This window comes from Oncorhynchus clarkii, chromosome 8, assembly GCF_045791955.1.
Source record: "Oncorhynchus clarkii lewisi isolate Uvic-CL-2024 chromosome 8, UVic_Ocla_1.0, whole genome shotgun sequence".
Classification (NCBI taxonomy): Eukaryota; Metazoa; Chordata; class Actinopteri; order Salmoniformes; family Salmonidae; genus Oncorhynchus; species Oncorhynchus clarkii.
In genome coordinates, this window is record NC_092154.1 from 28,206,063 (window position 1) to 28,226,320 (window position 20,258).

Consider the following 20,258-nt stretch of genomic DNA (forward strand, 5'->3'; position numbering starts at 1 on the left):
CGAAGCAGACACTCAGCGAGCTGCACAGGGCCATTAACAAACAAGAAAATGCACACCCAGAAGCAGCTTTTATAGTGGGCAGAAACTTTAACGCAGGAAAACTGAAATGCTTTTAACCCCACTTTTACCAACACAAAAGGCGCTAACACTCTGGACCACTTACTCTATCCACAGAAACGCATACAAGGCCCTCCCTTCGGCAAATGACTCCATCCTTCTGCTTCCTGTTTACAAGCAAAAACTCAAACAGGAAGTACCAGGGATGCGCTCAGTACCGAAGTGGTCAGACGAAGCGGACGCTAAGCTAGAAGAATGCTTCGCTAGCACAGACTGGAATATGTTCAGGTATTCATCCAATATCATTAAGGAGTTTACTATCAACGACTTCTTCCCCACAGTGACCCAACATATGTACCCTAACAAAAAGCCATGGAGCTATCAATTTCAAGGAACGGGAAACGGACATGAATCCTAACAAGAAAGACCGCTACGACCTCAGACGAGCCATCAAACATGGAAAACGTCAATATAGGACTAAGATACAATCCTACTACATCCACTCCACACTCGTCGGATGTGGCAAAGTTTGCAGACTATTACGGATTACAAAGAGAAACCCAGCCGTGAGTTGCCCAGTGACGCAAACCTCCCAGACAACCTCTCAGACTATGCTCACTTCAAACACTGAGCCAGGCATGAGAGCCCCTGCTGTCTCGGATGTCCGTGTGATGTTGCTCTCCGTGGCCGATGTGAGTGCGACTTTTTAAATAGGTTAACACTTGCAAGGCCCCTGGGCCAGATGGAATACCAGAGCACGAGCAAGCGTCTTCACTGGGGTTGCAAAGGGTCGGAAAGTTTCCAGTAAATTTCCGTAAATATCCTGTACATTTACCATGGGAAGTTGATTCTCAAGATCTTGCACACTATTGAGATGCTATTGAGCCCACACTACTACACTGTCTGAGCCAAGGACTACACACTTTCTGGTAAGTTTTGATTACAACACTGGGTGTTGTGAATATATTTTAAATTACATACATTATTTTTTGTTAACTAGTAAATAGTAGCCTACAGCAAAGTGTGTTTAAATAATTTATAACTTGTTAACAATTTCTGGTAGTTCGTTTTTGCTACCAATTGGGTTTTAGTTTGCTAGAGCTTGCTAACTGAGGAGTGTTAATTCACCTGTTTCCATACATGTTTCATTTTAAAACATTTCTCTTACAAAGGATTTTTTTAATCTAACTGCTTAACTATTTATCTGTACATGGAATTGTATTTGTTTTTTTTTTCATTTATTTTTCAAATCTTTACAGGAAAATGCACGGGCACTATCTGATGTGTGGAGACATTTCACTGCAGCTAATGTAGAAGGAAAAGCTATGTACATTTGAAAATACTGTGCCAAATCATATGTGAAGAATGCAACAAAGATGCAGAATCATCTGGCCAAGTGTATAAAGTTCCCTCAGCGCTCACAACAAACAACCTCTGACAAAAGTCCCTCTACTTCTATTCGATGTGAAAATGATGAATCAGACACCTTATCAATAGCAACAGCTCATGATCCTCCTGGAATCAGAAGGTTTTTTAAATCAATGGAGGAACGTAGTCAGAGCAATGCTGATGAATGTCTTGCTCGAGCTGTGTATGCAACTGGTTCACCTCAGATGCTCACAGGCCATGTGTATTGGAAGAGATTTCTGAATGTTCTTTGCCCAGCATAAACCCCTCCAACCAGACATGCTTTATCTACTCATTTGCTGGATGCGGACTTCAACAGAGTTCAAGTGAAGGTCAAGCAAATCATAGAGAAAGCAGACTGTATTGCAATCATCTCTGATGGGTGGTCAAATGTTCATGGGCAAGGAATAATTAAATTCATATTATCCACCCCTCAACCAGTATTCTACAAGAGCACAGACACAAGGGACAACAGACACACCAGTCTCTACATTGCAGATGAGCTGAAGGCAGTATTTGCAATGATGCAAACATGAAAGCTGCTTGGTCTAAAGTGGAGGAGCTCTACCCTCACATCACACCCATTGGCTGTGCTGCTCATGCATTGAATCTGCTCCTCAAGGACATCATTGCACTGGAAACAATGCATACACTTTACAAGAGTGCCAAGGAAATTGTTAGGTACAGTGCCTTGCGAAAGTATTCGGCCCCCTTGAACTTTGCGACCTTTTGCCACATTTCAGGCTTCAAACATAAAGATATAAAACTGTATTTTTTTGTGAAGAATCAACAACAAGTGGGACACAATCATGAAGTGGAACGACATTTATTGGATATTTCAAACTTTTTTAACAAATCAAAAAACGGAAAAATTGGGCGTGCAAAGTTATTCAGCCCCCTTAAGTTAATACTTTGTAGCGCCACTTTTTGCTGCGATTACAGCTGTAAGTCGCTTGGGGTATGTCTCTATCAGTTTTGCACATCGAGAGACTGACATTTTTTCCCATTCCTCCTTGCAAAACAGCTCGAGCTCAGTGAGGTTGGATGGAGAGCATTTGTGAACAGCAGTTTTCAGTTCTTTCCACAGATTCTCGATTGGATTCAGGTCTGGACTTTGACTTGGCCATTCTAACACCTGGATATGTTTATTTTTGAACCATTCCATTGTAGATTTTGCTTTATGTTTTGGATCATTGTCTTGTTGGAAGACAAATCTCCGTCCCAGTCTCAGGTCTTTTGCAGACTCCATCAGGTTTTCTTCCAGAATGGTCCTGTATTTGGCTCCATCCATCTTCCCATCAATTTTAACCATCTTCCCTGTCCCTGCTGAAGAAAAGCAGGCCCAAACCATGATGCTGCCACCACCATGTTTGACAGTGGGGATGGTGTGTTCAGGGTGATGAGCTGTGTTGCTTTTACGCCAAACATAACGTTTTGCATTGTTGCCAAAAAGTTCCATTTTGGTTTCATCTGACCAGAGCACCTTCTTCCACATGTTTGGTGTGTCTCCCAGGTGGCTTGTGGCAAACTTTAAACAACACTTTTTATGGATATCTTTAAGAAATGGCTTTCTTCTTGCCACTCTTCCATAAAGGCCAGATTTGTGCAATATACGACTGATTGTTGTCCTATGGACAGAGTCTCCCACCTCAGCTGTAGATCTCTGCAGTTCATCCAGAGTGATCATGGGCCTCTTGGCTGCATCTCTGATCAGTCTTCTCCTTGTATGAGCTGAAAGTTTAGAGGGACGGCCAGGTCTTGGTAGATTTGCAGTGGTCTGATACTCCTTCCATTTCAATATTATCGCTTGCACAGTGCTCCTTGGGATGTTTAAAGCTTGGGAAATCTTTTTGTATCCAAATCCGGTTTTAAACTTCTTTACAACAGTATCTCGGACCTGCCTGGTGTGTTCCTTGTTCTTCATGATGCTCTCTGCGCTTTTGACGGACCTCTGAGACTATCACAGTGCAGGTGCATTTATACGGAGACTTGATTACACACAGGTGGATTGTATTTATCATCATTAGTAATTTAGGTCAACATTGGATCATTCAGAGATCCTCACTGAACTTCTGGAGAGAGTTTGCTGCACTGAAAGTAAAGGGGCTGAATAATTTTGCACGCCCAATTTTTCAGTTTTTGATTTGTTAAAAAAGTTTGAAATATCCAATAAATGTCGTTCCACTTCATGATTGTGTCCCACTTGTTGTTGATTCTTCACAAAAAAATACAGTTTTATATCTTTATGTTTGAAGCCTGAAATGTGGGAAAAGTTCGCAAAGTTCAAGGGGGCTGAATACTTTCGCAAGGCACTTTATATGTAGCAGAAAAGCAAGATAATTGTCCTCCGAATAAGGGGGGTGGTGGAGGGGTTAATAAAAAAATTATATATAAAAAAAAAACACCATCACAGACATCCTGGACCCACACCCATACTGCCCCAACACATCCACAGATGACGCAATCTCTATTGCACTCCACATTGCTCTCTCACCATTCGGACAAGAGGAATGCCTACTGTATGTGAGAATGCTGTTCATTGACTGCAGCTCAGCATTCAACACCATAGTCCCCTCCAAGCTTATCACCAAGCTCCGGACCCTGGGACTGAACACTTCCCTCTGCAACTGGATCCTGGACTTTCTGACTGGCCACCCCCTGTTGGTGAGGGTAGGTAACAACACATCTGTGATGCTGACTGCGTCAAAGCTTAGTTTTGAAACTGCAGCGCATTAGATCGCAAGGCGCTACAGAGGGTGGTGCGGTACATCACTGAGGCCGAGCTCCCTGCCATCCAGGACCTCTATATCAGGCAGTGTCAGCGGAAAGCTGGTGAAATTGTTGAAGACCCCAGCCACCCAAGCCATAGACTGTTCACCCTGCTATTGCACGGCAAGCGTTACTGGAATGCTAAGTCTTCTTCCCCCAAGCTATACGAACGCTGAACAGTTAATCAAATGACTACCCAGACTATTAAATTGAACCTGTTTTGCACTGACTCTCTTACACTGACTCTATGCACACTCACTGGACTATACTCACACACTCACAACTACTTACACTCCAACACACACACACACCATATACGCTAACAAAACACACATGCATATTGACGCCACACACACAGACATGCACACACTTTCACACTCTTCACATGTGCTGCTGCTATTCTGTTTATTATCTATCCTGATAGCCTAGTCACTTTTACCCCTACCTACATATTACCTCAACTACCTCGTACCCCTTCACATTGACTCAGTACTGTTACCGTTTTCTATTTTTATTTGCAAATGTTCTTACTTTTGAACTCGGCATTGTTGGAAAAGGGCTTGTAAGTAAGCATTACACAGTGAAGTCTACACCTGTTGTATTCGGCACATGTGACAAATGCCATTTGATTTTATGATCGAACTTTATCGATGTACCAGCAACAGTCATTTTTCAATCTTTGGTCATCCTACTTTGATTTGGTTTCATCCAAATACCATCTAATTTGATGAAAAGCATGATTTTGACCTTTAACCTTTCTAATCTCCTCCTCTGTATCCACAGGGCAACATGCGTGAAGTGAGGGAGGCTGAGGGGGTCATCCCATCATGCAATGTGTGTGTGACAACAGAACCCAGTGCCCTTATCTTAATAAGTACACATCAACGGAATACGGGTCCACCGCGGATCACCGGACATCAGGTACAAGCTTGCATGATCAACCAACATTTTTATTTTACGCACACAATGTTACCCTAGTGCACTATGTAGGGAATACTATGCCATTTCGGACTCACCCTGACATTAGAAGTGACATGAGTTTGAATAACAATTTGCGGGCACTCTTAACACAGTGTTTCTCATGGTCTTGGAGAGCTACAGGGTGTCTTTTGATCCAGTCCAGCATTTCAACATACCTAAATGAGGTAATCAACTAACTATGAAGTATGTGGTGTTTCAGTGCTGAGCTGGAACAAAGGACCCGACTTGTTGACCACTTCTCTAACATGTAACTAACAGCCAATGTTAACCCTTTCCTAACCCTGTTGTGAAGGAGGATGCCTCAGAAGCATGCCTCTCTGAGGAAGAGGAATACGAGGATGAAGATCATCACTCATCATCCTCTGACACACTCACATGCAGTTTTCCTGAGGTAAAGATAAAATAAAACAAAAACCTAAAACACAAGATATATCTTTGGCCCATTCTAGTTCGTTGGCTACAGCCACAAATTATTATTTTAATCCCACCTCTGCTCCAATTTAATTGACTCCTCATTTATTTGCCAGCTCCATTTTGGGACTTGATCAAAATATTACAGTAAAGAGTGGGGTTAGGGCTAAAAGGGCTAACATTTAAAGTTAGTGGTCGTAATGTGGTTGTTGCACATAGAGTGGGATTGTTCTATGCCTCCAGAAAACAGGAAGTACACTACTTCATGCAATTTCTGACTTATTCCTTTCATCATGTCACTATTGTACGGTGTTCATAGCAACACACGTCCTTTGAAGTTACCTCCTGCAGTGGTCACCTACAGTTCCCTCATTTATTTGAATGCTATTCCGTGTGGGCATGCAACCGAATTTACCCTTTCCCTTTCCTCTTTAACTGTGTCATAGTTTCGTTTCATGATCATCTTACTTTGCAGTATTTCATGTTTTTTGAAGTTATTGAATGTTTTCCTCTGATGTCATTGTAATGATAGTTTAAAACACTTCAGCGAGCAGGCCTTTCTAATCAACCGGTCCCAGGTATCCTGGAAATATATTGACCTCATTCCATCAGTAGAGGATGCCTGGTTATTCTTTAAAAGTGCTTTCCTCACCATCTTAAATAAGCATGCCCCATTCAAAAATGTTGAACCAGAACAGATATAGCCCTTGGTTCACTCCAGACCTGACTGCCCTTGACCAGCACAAAAACATCCTGTGGCATACTGCATTAGCATTGAATAGCCCCCGCGATATGCAACATTTCAGAGAAGTTAGGAACCAGTATACACAGGCGGTTAGAAAAGCAAAGGCTAGCTTTTTCAAACAGATATTTGCATCCTGTAGCACAAACTCCAAGAAGTTCTTGGACACTGTAAAGTTCATTGATAATAAGAGCACCTCCTCCCAGCTGCACTGAGGCTACCGATAAATCTACAATTATCAATAAGCATTTTTCTAGGGCTGTCCTTTTTATTTTACCTTTATTTAACTAGGCAAGTCAGTTAAGAATTCTTTTTTTCAATGACGGCCTAGGAACAGTGAGTTAACTGCCTGTTCATGGGCAGAACAACAGATTTGTACCTTGTCAGCTCAGGGGTTTGAACTTCCAAACTTCCGGTTACAAGTCCAACGCTCTAACCACTAGGCTACCCTGCCGCCCCTTGCTTTCCACCTTGCTACCACCCCGGGCCAACTCTGCATCCCCCACAGCACCTTGCCCAACCCTCCCCCATTTCTCCTTCACCCAAACCCAGATAGCTGATGTTCTGAAAGAGCTGCAAAATCTGGACCTCTACAAATCAGCTGGGCCAGACAATCTGGACCCTCTTTCTAAAATGATCTGCCGCAATTGTTGCAACCCCTATTACTAGCCTGTTCACCCTCTCTTTCGTATCATCTGAGATCCCCAAAGATTGGAACGCTGCCACGGTCATCCCCCTCTTCAAAGGGGGAGACACTCTAGACCCAAACTGTTACAGACCTATATCTATCCTACCCTGCCTTTCTAAGGTCTTCGAAAGCCAAGTTAACAAACAGATTTAGAATCCCACCGTACCGTCTCCGCTATGCAATCTGGTTTCCGAGCTGGTCATGGGTGTACCTCAGCCCCGCTCAAGGTCCTTAACAATATCATAATCGCCATCAACAAAAGACAGTTCTGTGCAGGCGTATTCATCGACCTGGCCAAGGCTTTCGACTCCGTCAATCACCCCATTCCTATCGGCAGACTCAACAGCCTTGGTTTCTCAAATGACTGCCTCGCCTGGTTCACCAACTACTTCTCTGATAGAGTTCAGTGTGTCAAATCGGAGGGCCTGCTGTCCGGACCTCTGGCAGTCTCTATGGGGGTGCCACAGGGTTCAATTCTTGGGCCGACTCTTTTCTCTGTATACATCAATGATGTCGCTCTTGTGGCTGGTGATTCTCTGATCCACCTCTACGCTGACGACACCATTCTGTATACTTCTGGTCCTTCTTTGGACACTGTTAACTTCTTGATGCACCCTTCCCCTTAGCGGGATCATTTTCATCAACCACCGCTGAATTGCAGAGCGCCAAATTCAAATTAAATTACTAAAAATATTACATTTTCCTGAAATCACAAGTGCAATATAGCAAAACAAAGCTTAACTTGTTGTTAATCCACCTGGTGTGTCAGATTTCAATAAAGCTTTTCGGCGAAAGCATATGTTTATGGATGCACATCTCTCTCAGTAGACAAAATATTAATAACAGCTAGCAGACAAGTGGATTGGTCACGAAAGTCAGAAAAGCAATAAATTAAATAGCTTACCTTTGATCTTTGGATGTTTGCACTCAGGAGACTCCCAGTTACACAATAAATGTTCCTTTTGTTCCATAAAGATTATTTTTATATCCAAAATACATCCATTTGGTTGGCACGTTATGTTCAGAAATCCACAGGCTCGAGCGGTCACGACATCGCAGACGAAAATTCCAAATGGTATCCGTAATGTTCGTAGAAACATTTCAAAATTTTCCATAATCAATCCTCAGGTTGTTTTTACAATATGTAATCGATAATATATCAACCGGGAATGTAGCTTCTTCAATAGGAGAGAGAGAGAAAATGGCTGCTCCAAGCTGTTAAGCATACAAAACGCTGCTGGCACCCAGCCATACAATGACGCTATGTGATCTTTCTCACTCATTTTTCAAAATAAAAGCCTGAAACTGTCTAAAGACTGTTCACACCGTGGGGAAGCCATTGGAAAAGGAATCTGGTTGATATCCCTTTAAATGGAGCTTTCAAAATAGAGGCCACTTACTGGTTTGATTTTCCTCAGGTTTTCGCCTGCAATATCAGTTCTGTTATACTCACAGACAATATTTTGACAGTTTTGGAAACTGTAGAGTGTTTTCTATCCTAATCTGACAATTATATGCATATTCTAGATTCAGGGCCTGAGAAATAGGCAGTTTAATTTCGGTACGTTTTTCATACAAACATCAAAATACTGCCCCCTACACTCAAGAGGTTAACTAACCTCCAGATGAGCTTCAATGCCATACAACTCTCCTTCCGTTGCCTCCAACTGCTCTTAAATGAAAACAAAATTAAAAGCATGCTCTTCAACTGATCGCTGCCCGCATCTGCCCACCTGCCTAGCATCACTACTCTGGACGGTTCTGACTTAAAATATGTGGACAACTACAAATACCTAGGTGTCTGGTTAGACTGTAAAAACTCCTTCCAGACTCATATTAAGCATCTCCAATCCAAAATTAAATCTAGAATCAGCTTCCTATTTCGCAACAAGCATCCTTCACTCATGCTGCCAAACATACCCTCGTAAAACTGACTATCCTACTGATCCTTGACTTTGGCGATGTCATTTACAAAATAGCCTCTAACACTCTACTCAGCAAATTGGATGCAGTCTATCACAGTGCCATCCATTTCATCACCAAAGCCCCATATTTTACCCACCACTGCAACCTGTATGCTCTCGTTGGCTGGCCCTCACTTCATATTCGTCGCCAAACCCACTGGCTCCAGGTCATCTATAAGTCCTTATAGCCCCGCCTTATCTCAGCTCACTGGTCACCATAGCAGCACCCAACCGTAGCATGGGCTCCAGCAGGTATATCTCACCGGTCACCCCCAAAGCCAATTCCTGCTTTGGCTTCCTTTCCTTCCAGTTCTCTGCTACCAATGACGGGAACGAATTGCAAAAATCACTGAAGCTGGAGACTCATATCTCCCTCACTAGCTTTAAGCATCAGCTATCAGAGCAGCGTACAGATCATTGCACCAGTACATAGCCCATCTGTAAATAGCCCATCCAACTACCCCATCCCCATATTGTTATTTATTTTATTTATATATATACATATTTTTGCTCATTTGAACCACAGTATCTCTACTTGCACATTCATCTTCTGCACATCTATCACTCCAAGGTTTATTTGCGAAATTGTAATTATTTTGCCACTACGGCCTATTTATTGCCTTACCTCCCTAATCTTAATTAATTTGCTCACACTGTATATAGACTTTTCTATTGTGTTATTGACTGTACGTTTGTTTATTCCATGTGTAATTCTGTGTTGTTGTTTGTGTCGCACTGCTTTGCTTTATCTTGGCCAGGTTGCAGTTGTAAATGAGAACTTGTTCTCAACTGGCTTACCTGGTTAAATAAAGGTGAAATAAAAATATATAATTTAAAAAATGTGGGCCTTATAACAGGGTTTAGGTTTAATATGTTATACTTTTACTGATTGTCCTACCTCGACATCCCTTGGACACTGTCAGAGGCAGCTGCCATTCAAGAGCCCTGTCTGCCACACACACTCATAACACGTGTGTGTGTGTGTGTGTGTGTGTGTGTGTGTGTGTGTGTGTGTACATGTACTGTGTGTGTGTACATGTACTGTGTGTGTGTACATGTACTGTGTGTGTTAGGACCCAGACGAGACTCTTAGCCACCAGGAGCTGGCAGAATCAGTGGCTACATCCACACACTGGCTCCAGGATAGTGATGCTATGTCTGAAGCCCACATCGGCGCTGTCACTAAGGTAAGCAGACCTTAGGAAGTCCTCTACATGTGGTAGTTTTTCCTTATTAGCAGTCACTAAAGGTTTAACAGTTGCTCTCTTGGTCTTTCTGTCTGTCTGTCTGTCTGTCTGTCGAGTAACACTTTATAATAACGTTAATTTGAAAGCCATTAATATATAATTTACTAGGCATGTGTTAATGATTTATTTATTATACTGAACAAAAATATAAACGCAACATGTAAAGTGTTGGACCCATGTTTCAAGAGCTGAAATAAAAGATCCCAGAAATGTTCCATAAGCACAAAAACATATTTCTCTCAAATTCTGTGGACACATCTGTTTACTTCCCTGTTAGTGAGCATTTCTCCTTTGCCAAAATAATTCATCCAATTGACAGGTGTGGCATATCAAGAAGCTGATTAAACAGCATGATCATTACACAGGTACACAGGTGCACATTGTGCTGGGGACAATAAAAGGCCACTCTGGGGCATTGTGTCACACAACACAATGCCTCAGATGTCTCAAGTTTTCAGGCATGCTGACATGCAATTGGCCTGCTGACTGCAAGAATGTCCACCAGAACTGTTGCCAGTGAATGTAATGTTAATTTATCTTCCATAAGCCACCTCCAAAGTCGTTTTAGAGAATTTGGCATTACGTCCAACCGCAGACCACGTGTAACCACGCCAGCCCTGGACCTCCATATCGGGCTTCCTCACCTGCTGGATCATCTGAGACCAGACACCCGGACAGCTGATGAAACTGAGAAGTATTTTTGTCTGTAATAAAGCCCCTTTGTGCGGACAAACTCATATTCTGATTGGCTGGGCCTGGCTCCCCGGTGGTTGGGCCTATGCCCTCTAAGGCCCACCCATGGCTGCGCTCCTACCGAGGTCTTGTGAAATCCATAGATTGGGGACTAATAATTTATTTTAAATTGACTGATTTCCTTATATTAACTGTAACTCTGTAAAATATTTGAAATTGTTGAATGTTGCATTTAAATTTGTGTTCAATATACTTTATTAGACATAGTAAACTATTCATAAACATGCCTATAAAGAAGTTGTAAATTATCTGCCAATGACTTTAATGCCCTTGTTCATCAAAAAACATTTTATTTGTCACATGCGTCAAATACAATACAGTAAAATGCTTACTTACAAGCCCTTATCCAACAATGCAGTTTTAAGGTAAATAAGTGTTAAGAAAGTTTTTACTAAAATAAACAAAGTAAAAATGCAAGTAGTCCGGGTAGTCATTTGATTAGCTGTTCAGGAGTCTTATGGCTTGGTGGTAGAAGCTGTTAAGAAGCCTTTTGGACCTAGACTTGGTGCTCCGGTACTGCTTGCCGTGTTGTAGCAGAGAAGTCTATGACTCGGGTGGCTGGAGTCTTTGGCAATTTTTAGGGCCTTCCTCTGACACCGCCTGGTATAGAGGTCCTGGATGGCAGGAAGCTTGGCTCCAGTGATGTACGGAGCCGTACGCACTACCCTCTGTAGTGCCTTGTGTTCGGAGGCCGAGCTGTTGCCATACCAAGCAGTGATGCAAACAGTCAGGATGCTCTGGATGGTGCAGCTGTAGAACTGTTTGAGGATCTGAAGACCCATGCCAAATCTTTGTTTGGATCATGATAGTTCATTGGTGATGTGGACATCAAGGAACTTGAAGCCCTCAACCTGTTCCACTACAGCCCTGTAGATGGGAATGTGATCGGCCCTCCTTTTCCTATAGTCCACAATCATCTCCTTTGTCTTGATCACGTTGAGGGAGAGGTTGTTATCCTGGCACCACACTGCCAGGTCTCTGACCTCCTCCCTATAGGCTGTCTCATTGTTGTCGGTGATCAGGCCTACCACTGTTGTGTAGTCAGGAAAAACTTGCTGATGGTGTTGGAGTCGTGCTTTGCCATGCAGTCATGGGTGAACAGGGAGTACAGGAGGGACTAAGCACATACCCCTGAGGGGCCCCCATGTTGAGGATCAGCGTGGCAGATGTGTTGTCACCTACCCTTAGGCCACCCCCAGGTTTTATCAGGAAGTCCAGGATCCAGTTGCAGGGGGAGGTGTTAGTCCCAGGGTCCTTAGCTTAGTGATGAGCTTTGAGGGCACTATGGTGTTGAGCGCTGAGCTGTAGTCAATTAATAGCATTCTCACATAGGTGTTCCTTTTGTCCGGGTGGGAAAGGGCAGTGTGGAGTGCAATAAAGGTTGAGTCCTCTGTGGATCTGTTTGGGCGGTATGCAAATTGGAGTGGGTCTAGGGTTTCTGGGATAATGGTGTTGATGTGAGCCATGATCAGCCTTTCAAAGCTCTTCATTGCTACAGCGCAATGGGTTGGTGGTCATTTAGGCAGGTTACGTTGGTGTTCTTGGGCACAGGGACTATGGTGGTCTGCTTGAAACATTGGTATTACGGACTTGGTCAGGGACAGGTTGAAAATGTCAGTGAAGACACTTGTCAGTTGACGCACTGAGTATATGTCCTGGTAATTCGTCTGGCCCTGCATCATTGTGAATGTTGACCTGTTAAAGGTCTTGCTCACATCGGCTACCGATAGTGTTATTTCACAGTCATCCAGAACAGCTGGTGAGCTCATGCATGCTTCAGTGTTGCTTGCCTCGACGCGAGCATAGAAGTCATTTATCTCGTCTGGTTGGCTCGTGTCATTGGGCAGCTCGCGGCTGTGCTTCCCTTTTTAGTCTGTAATAGTTTGCAAGCCCTTCCACATCCGATGAGCATTAGAGCTGGTGTCGTAGGATTCAATCTTAGTCCTGTATTGACGTTGACGCTTTGCCTGTTTGATGCTTCATCGAAGGGCATAGCTGCATTTCTTATAAGCGTCCGGGTTAGAGTCCCGCTCCTTGAAAGCGGCAGTTCTACCCTTTAGCTCAGTACCGTGTTGCCTGTAATCCATGGCTTCTGGTTGGGATATGTACGTACAGTCACTGTGGGGACAACGTCATCGATACACTTATTGATGAAGCCATTGACTGATGTGGATGATTCCTCAATGCCATTGGAAGAATCCTGGAACATATTCTAGTCTTCCCTGCATGACTCATATTATTAATAAAGGGGCATTTCACGCATAAATGAACGTTTGTCAAATGTTTTCTGACCTCAAAAGTGTACTAATGTCAAGATGAAACCATGTCCCACAACATTTGTTGTGTAGATACCAATCTGGAAAAGTCTTTCAAACTTTGATTTGAAAGTGCAATGTCCCTTTAACAACCCATTTTATAAATTATTAGTAAACACATTTGCAGTACAAAATCTAAAGTGGCCATTGTATCTTCATAATAGGTATATAAATAATGTATAGTTTTATAAACAATGTGTTGCTCTTTTTTTGTCCAGGTGGCAAAGGGCAGTGTGGAGTGGGAAGTCAACTAAATAAAATAAACATTTGTAATGATTTGATCTTAGCAAATCACATTCCTGGAAGGTGTGGCTCCGAATCAGAGGTACACAAGACAGTGGTGTTTGCAGGGAAGTTCAGAGGGAGGTGATTTATTATAAATAAGGCCAGGGCTATGGGTTGGTACTTTTTCTATTGGACAAGGACTTTTCCCCTATCTCTCTATTGGGTTAATGAATGCCACTTTTGACGTATTGATCCACCAGACCTATCGAACATTGGGTGAAAGTTTTCAGTATCTAATCTAAAGTGTGACACTTTTCACCAAGTCTTAAATTGGTCAGATACCTTTTAATTACATAACCTTTTATGGAGGTGGTCCCTGTACAGGGACCGCTCAGCGGAAATTTCAGAGCGCCACCTATAGTACTTTACTTAGTACTCGATAAATCTCAAACTTTCATAAAAATACACATGCAAGGTACTGAATTAAAGCTACACTCGTTGTGAATCTAGCCACCAAGTCAGATTTGCAAAATGCTTTTCGGCGAAAGCATGAGAAGCTATTATCTGATAGCATGCACCCCCCAAAATACCAGCACGACACGTAAACAACAGATTTTGCGGTAGCCGGCGCTACCCAAAACGCAGAAATAAAATATAAAACATTCATTACCTTGGACAAGCTTCTTTGTTGGCACTCCTATATGTCCCATAAACATCACAATTGGGTCTTTTTCCCGATTAAATCCGTCATTGTATACCCAAAATGTCATTTGCTGAAGGCCAGTCTGATGCTGCAAAAAGTCCATTTACAAGACGCAACGTCACTTTTTAAAATTACAAAAGTCGCCTATAAACTTTTACAAATCACTTCAAACGACGTTTCTAAACCAACTTTAGGTATTAATAAACGTTAATGATGTATCAAATTGATCACGGGGCGATCTGTATTCGATAGCAGCAAGTCTGGAAATCATCGTCCATTTTTTCAGTTTCACAACATACTGTGGTGCGCCTCAAGAAAGGAGGGGTCTATTCGTGTTGTAACCAAGGATAAATGATTCATATTGATAGCAATGGTGACATCGTGTGGAAGCTGTAGGCGTTTACAGGGGATTGGCATATATTTTCTCTCGTCTTAAACAATTCATTGAATGGCGGACAAATATTTTTGTTTTGTTTTTGGTAAACAGTTTTACCAGGGATTTTTACTCTTAAACACGTTCTGTTATAGCCACAGACCCGATTTAACCAGTTTTAGAAACTTCAGAGTGTTTTCTATCCACACATACTTATCATATGCATATACTATATTCCTGGCATGAGTAGCAGGACTTTGAAATGTTGCGCGATTTTTAACAAAAAGCTGCGAAAATTTGCATCATCCATAACAGGATAACTAACACACATGAGGTTGGAGAAAAGTTGACAATTTATTGACATACAGCTAGCTTGCATATTACAAATTAGCAAAAAGCTACAGTGTGGCTAACTAATGTTGTAAGTTATCTAGGTCGCTGCTAGCTGGCAGATTCAAAGGTAGCGGTGAAGTGAAAAATGAAGACAGAAAATTATGCACCGGTGTCATTGTACATTACTGTGATGGAATACCCTCCCATTTGACTGTTCTGTGACTCACTGAACACCTATCCTTGTCAGAGGAATAAGGCAACCTCACAGAGATTTAACACGCACAGGAAACTTTATTATCAAGCAGAGTATGGAAATGATCTGCAAGTACAGAGAAAGACAAATACTGAATTAACTATACATGGAATAACATGAATATGAACAGTGCAAAGTAGTGAATAGGGTAATGACCACAATAGCTCAAGGGGAGAGAATGCTAAGTATAACAAAGGACCATGTCGAAAAGGACTGTATAAATGTATACATAAACATTGTACTTGAACATGCAGCATAAATAACTCAGTAATAACATTACAGGGAATAATAATAGCAACTACGACTAACAGTAATAGTAAACACACACACATCTCAGCCATAACAACAACAACCATTACTCACTTTTACCCACGCACTCCATGAACACACTGCCGTAAATTCACCTCTAGCGACACTGAAGGCAATGGCCATCGGGACATAGGGATGCATCGGGCCTGATTTAGCCAGTGCTGGACCAGCTACATCCTCTTAGCCAATCAGAGAGTGCCATTGTTACTGTTGTGAGAGTGCTGTCATGGTTGCTATGGTTATTATGTTTAGGTTGACACTATATGCTACAATGTATTGCTATGCTACAATGCAAGGGTGCACATGAAAATAAGAATTTGTTCTTAACTGACTTGCCTAGTTAAATAAAGGTTAAGTAAAATAAAATAAATAAAAAATATCCTAGAAAAAGGGCATTAAAATAGAAAACATGGTGCGGACGTCTGCTTTCATCTGAGCGTACCGATCAGATGCGGATGTGGATCAGCTAATGACGGACAGCTAGCCCGCAGCTAGGCAGCTAGCTTCAGCACCATCTAGCGAGTCAACAATGCAAATGTTGTACAGGTGTGATCTATTGGACATTCTGACTGTATGTCAAAAAAATATTAACTTTTCTTAAACCCCCTGTCTGCTGTGTACTTATTTATGTTTTTAAACTTATCTGAGCCATAGCCTGGAATCACATACCTATTACTATCCAATCAGCATCCTCTCAAAAATGATGGGTGGGTAAAAATCCACTGGGCCAAACGCCGCATTTTGGATTAGGTCATCTTCTGATTGGTTGAAGGTGATCTAATCTCTGATAAATTAGTTTTAATAATACCCCTCGTGACATTGTCAGATAGAGTTTTTTAATGATGGGATGGCCAGGCTGATATTATGAAGGGGAAATTCATGAAAATATTTATAATCATTTCAAACTTCATGAATAATTTTGGATAAATTGCTGCAGCTTTAGATTGGGTACTGCAAACAAGTTTACTAATAATTTGTACATTATGTGGTTCTTAAAACCTCTTATGGATAGGGGAGACGCTAGAGTCTCAACTGGTCAATTGCTTGGGGAAATGCAGAGCGCCAGATTCAAATAAAATGCTATAAAATTCAAACTTTCATTAAATCACACATGTAAGATACTCAATTAAAGCTACACTCGTTGTGAATCCAGCCAACATGTCCGATTTTAAAAATGTATTTCGGCGAAAGCATAAGAAGCTATTATCTGATAGCCTGCACCATCTGCACCAGCAGTAAACAAAGGAGCTAGCATAGCAGGCGCTACACAAAACGCTGAAATAAAATATAAAATATGCATGACCTTCTTTTGTTTGCATTCCAATATGTCCCATAAACATCACAATTGGTCTTTTGTTCGATTAATTCCGTCCATATATATCGAAAATGTCAATTTATAAAGCGCGTTTGATCCAGAAAAAAACAGCTTACAAAAACACAACGTCACTAAAAAATATTTCAAAAGTTGCCTATAAACTTTGCCAAAATATTTCAAACTACTTTTGTAATACAACGTTAGGTATTTTCAAACGTTAATAATTGATCAAATTGTAGATGGGGCAATCTGTATTCAATACAGGAAAGAAAAGAAACCAGCACTGCTTTTCACGTCTTGAGCAACTCACAAAAGTGTCCCCAGTTCCGAGCTGGCCTACTTCTTCATAGCACAAAGGAATAACCATATTCCAAAGACTGGTGACATCCAGTGGAAGCGGTAGGAACTGAAAATAGGTTCCTATTAAATATCCAATGGCAAAGACAATATAGGGAACAGAGAGGGGAAAAACAAAATCTGAACAGTTAGTCCTCAGGGTTTTGCCTGCTACATAAGTTCTGTTATACTCACAGACATGATTCAAACAGTTTTAGAAACTTCATAGTGTTTTCTATCCAAATCTATGAATAATATCTTATATTCTTGGCATGAGTAGCAGGAAGTTGAAATTGGGCACGCTATTTATCCAAAAGTGAAAATTCTGCCCCCTAGTTTTGAGAGGTTAATTAAGACATTAACACATCGATCATGAATAAAGGCAGAAGTAATAAGTGATAGTTTATGACTTCATAGTATGTAAATTGCTCACTGACATAAACATACTGTAGTTTTTTATACATTTTATAATTATGGTTTAGAAATAATTTACAGATCATTAACAAATTCATTATCCATGATGTATTAATGAGCATTGTTAAACAGTGTTAACCGTTTACAAATACCTTAATTACTAGTGTTAAATGAAGTCGTAATAATGATTTACAAGTGTTCAGCAAATCATTAATACATGCCTTAATAATGATCTATTAATGGATTATAAAGTGTAAAGTGTAAAGATGTAAAGTGTTACCAGATCATTGAGTAAAGAAGTAATTGCATGTCAGATTCCATACCACTCTATTGGGGTTGGGTTTGATTCACTCCAACCATCTTCGTTCAGGAGTTGGACACCCCGGAGTCTTGTGTAGACCCAGAAGACACTAATTCTGGTTTAATATCTGAGAAGATCCAACCAACACCTGAAAAAACAGACCGAGCACCTGCAGACACCCTGTCATTACCCCCTCAGTGGAAACCCATCTCCAAAACCACTATATCAGAAAACAAGCCGACAGAATCAGTCAGTAAAGACATTAACAAGGAGACTTTGTCAGTAACCGAGAAGTCTGAATTAGTAACCAAGGCAACTGTCTCATTACCTGAAACTAGTTCAGTGACCATGGAGACTGGACCAGCATCTGTAAAAAGTGTCTTGGCAACCAAAGAAACTGGAGAAGTACCTGTGAAGATTGGATCAGTAACCAAAGAGATACAATCAGTACCTGAGACTACTTCTGTAAAAAAGATGACTGGGTCAGTAACCAAGATGACTGGGTCAGTAACCAAGATGACTGGGTCAGTAACCAAGATGACTGAGTCAGTAACCAAGGAAATTGGGACAGTTGCCAATGGTCAGTTGCCAAATACACCCAGCGACCCCCAGGAAGACCTGGTAAGAGTACCATACCCGTGCACCACATATGTACACACACTCACACACACAATTACCTGCCCGCACGTTTTACGTTTATTTTTCATAGGATGGGAGATGGGACCTCCTTCACACTCGACTGTCTGAGAAACTCAACACCTTGAGGAATATTCAGGAGGAGGATCTACATGCGGTCAGTTCACACTGTCACACCTCCCTGATTCAAGTACTCATCAGACCTGGGTCAAAATTTAGCAGAGGTACAGGATTTTAAGGGCGCCTGTCTTCAATCCATTATATTGTGTTGATGGTGCTCTCCATGTGGTTGTGTAGGCTACAGGGTCAAAGGCAGAGGGGACCGGCGGTGGCTTTGGTGGTCTGAGAGAGATAGAGGTGTGTGCTGCAAGCCTTAGACAACTCAGACACAGAGCAAGTGGCCATTCCTCTGCCAATTCAAAGGAAGGTGGCTATCCCATGTTGGATAGAGAGCTCTACACAGTTCTGTGTGGAGTGGAGCATTCTCTGGAAACACTCACTGGCCTGTTGCTCAGTCCCTCTATTACCACCGTGGAGGACAGTCAACTAAGACTGCTACAGATGGAGGTACAGTACCTACAAACTGCTGATTTACATTTACAGATCTCTGGAAATAGGTAGCATATATTGCACACTGGCGGTGACATTTTTGTGGTGCAAAAGAGCACCGATCTGTGATTGAACTTTTTTTCAACAATGTGAGAAATAAGGAGGTGATTATTCATATTATTACGTTGATGTATAAATAGTTGCCACCTAATAACACACATTGTTGAACAAGTAAACTTTGCCAGATGAACAATTGTGGTGCCAGGTTTAATCTGTGCTCTTTTGCACTATGGAAATGTCACCCTGGGGTTTTTTAATCACTCACTATCAAATTAGCTAAACTGCAATAACAATATTTTCCGATGACAAAATCTCTGAACCTGTGCAAATGAACTGTGCATGTGTGTATGTGTGCGTGTGTATGTGTGTGTGTGTATGTATGCGTACCTGTGTGTGTGTGTGTGTGTGTGCGTGCGTGTGTGTGTGTGTTGTGTGTGTGTGTGTGTGTGTGTGTCTATGTGCCTCACAGTGCCTCTCAGTGGAGCTGCCAGCCTTGAGTGAGGAGCTGAACCATTTAAGGTCAGGCATCAACCCAGACCAGTTGTCTGAAGCACCAGAGACCACAGCCCAGTGTGTGACCTGTCTTCAGGGTTGTTTTCAAACAGCCCAGTCAGCCCTCACCTCCTCACTGAGCCGGCTACACACAGAACTGGGCCACAATCAGGTCAGTGGCTCCACACAAACCACCTCACAACAACTTCACAATAACATCACAACCAACCCACAATCACTTTGCAATCACCTAAGGTTTGGGATACGGTTCGAACAGAAAAAACTTGAGAGTTAAGTATAGGAATTCATTCGGAGTGGTTAAGGTAAGGGTTAAGGTCTGGGTTAAAACAGAACAATTAAAAATGAGTGCCTAGCAATGGGATTGAACCTGCGATGCACCGAGCCGTAGTTCATGGTTTAAGCCCTTCTTCAATCCCCATCCACAACACCCTAGCAAGCCATGAGACTGCTAGATTGTAATAGGCACTTGTGTTGCCCCTTGTGGACAGTATTAAAATTGCATGCATACACCCTGGACAAATGTCTAATACCGCAGTGGAACTGGTGTGACCTGGCTGCCCTACAAGCACATTATTATCCAGACTTACAGGAGCAATTAGGATTA

At 41.9% G+C, this 20,258-nt stretch overlaps 1 protein-coding gene across 13 annotated transcripts in view; it reads left to right on the forward strand.

Moving 5' to 3' along the window:
* LOC139415226 (spectrin repeat containing, nuclear envelope 2a) overlaps nt 1–20,258 on the forward strand; it is a 226,507-nt gene that overhangs the window by 114,627 nt on the left and 91,622 nt on the right. For 11 of the 13 annotated variants that reach the window (XM_071163142.1, XM_071163152.1, XM_071163147.1 and 8 more), the window contains 7 exons: nt 5,017–5,154; nt 5,507–5,605; nt 10,093–10,206; nt 17,966–18,517; nt 18,606–18,689; nt 18,830–19,099; nt 19,611–19,805. In XM_071163142.1, coding sequence (XP_071019243.1) covers nt 5,017–5,154; nt 5,507–5,605; nt 10,093–10,206; nt 17,966–18,517; nt 18,606–18,689; nt 18,830–19,099; nt 19,611–19,805 — 1,452 coding nt within the window. The remainder of the gene's footprint in view (nt 1–5,016; nt 5,155–5,506; nt 5,606–10,092; nt 10,207–17,965; nt 18,518–18,605; nt 18,690–18,829; nt 19,100–19,610; nt 19,806–20,258) is intronic. The other 2 variants (XM_071163153.1, XM_071163149.1) reach the window with 2 other exon arrangements.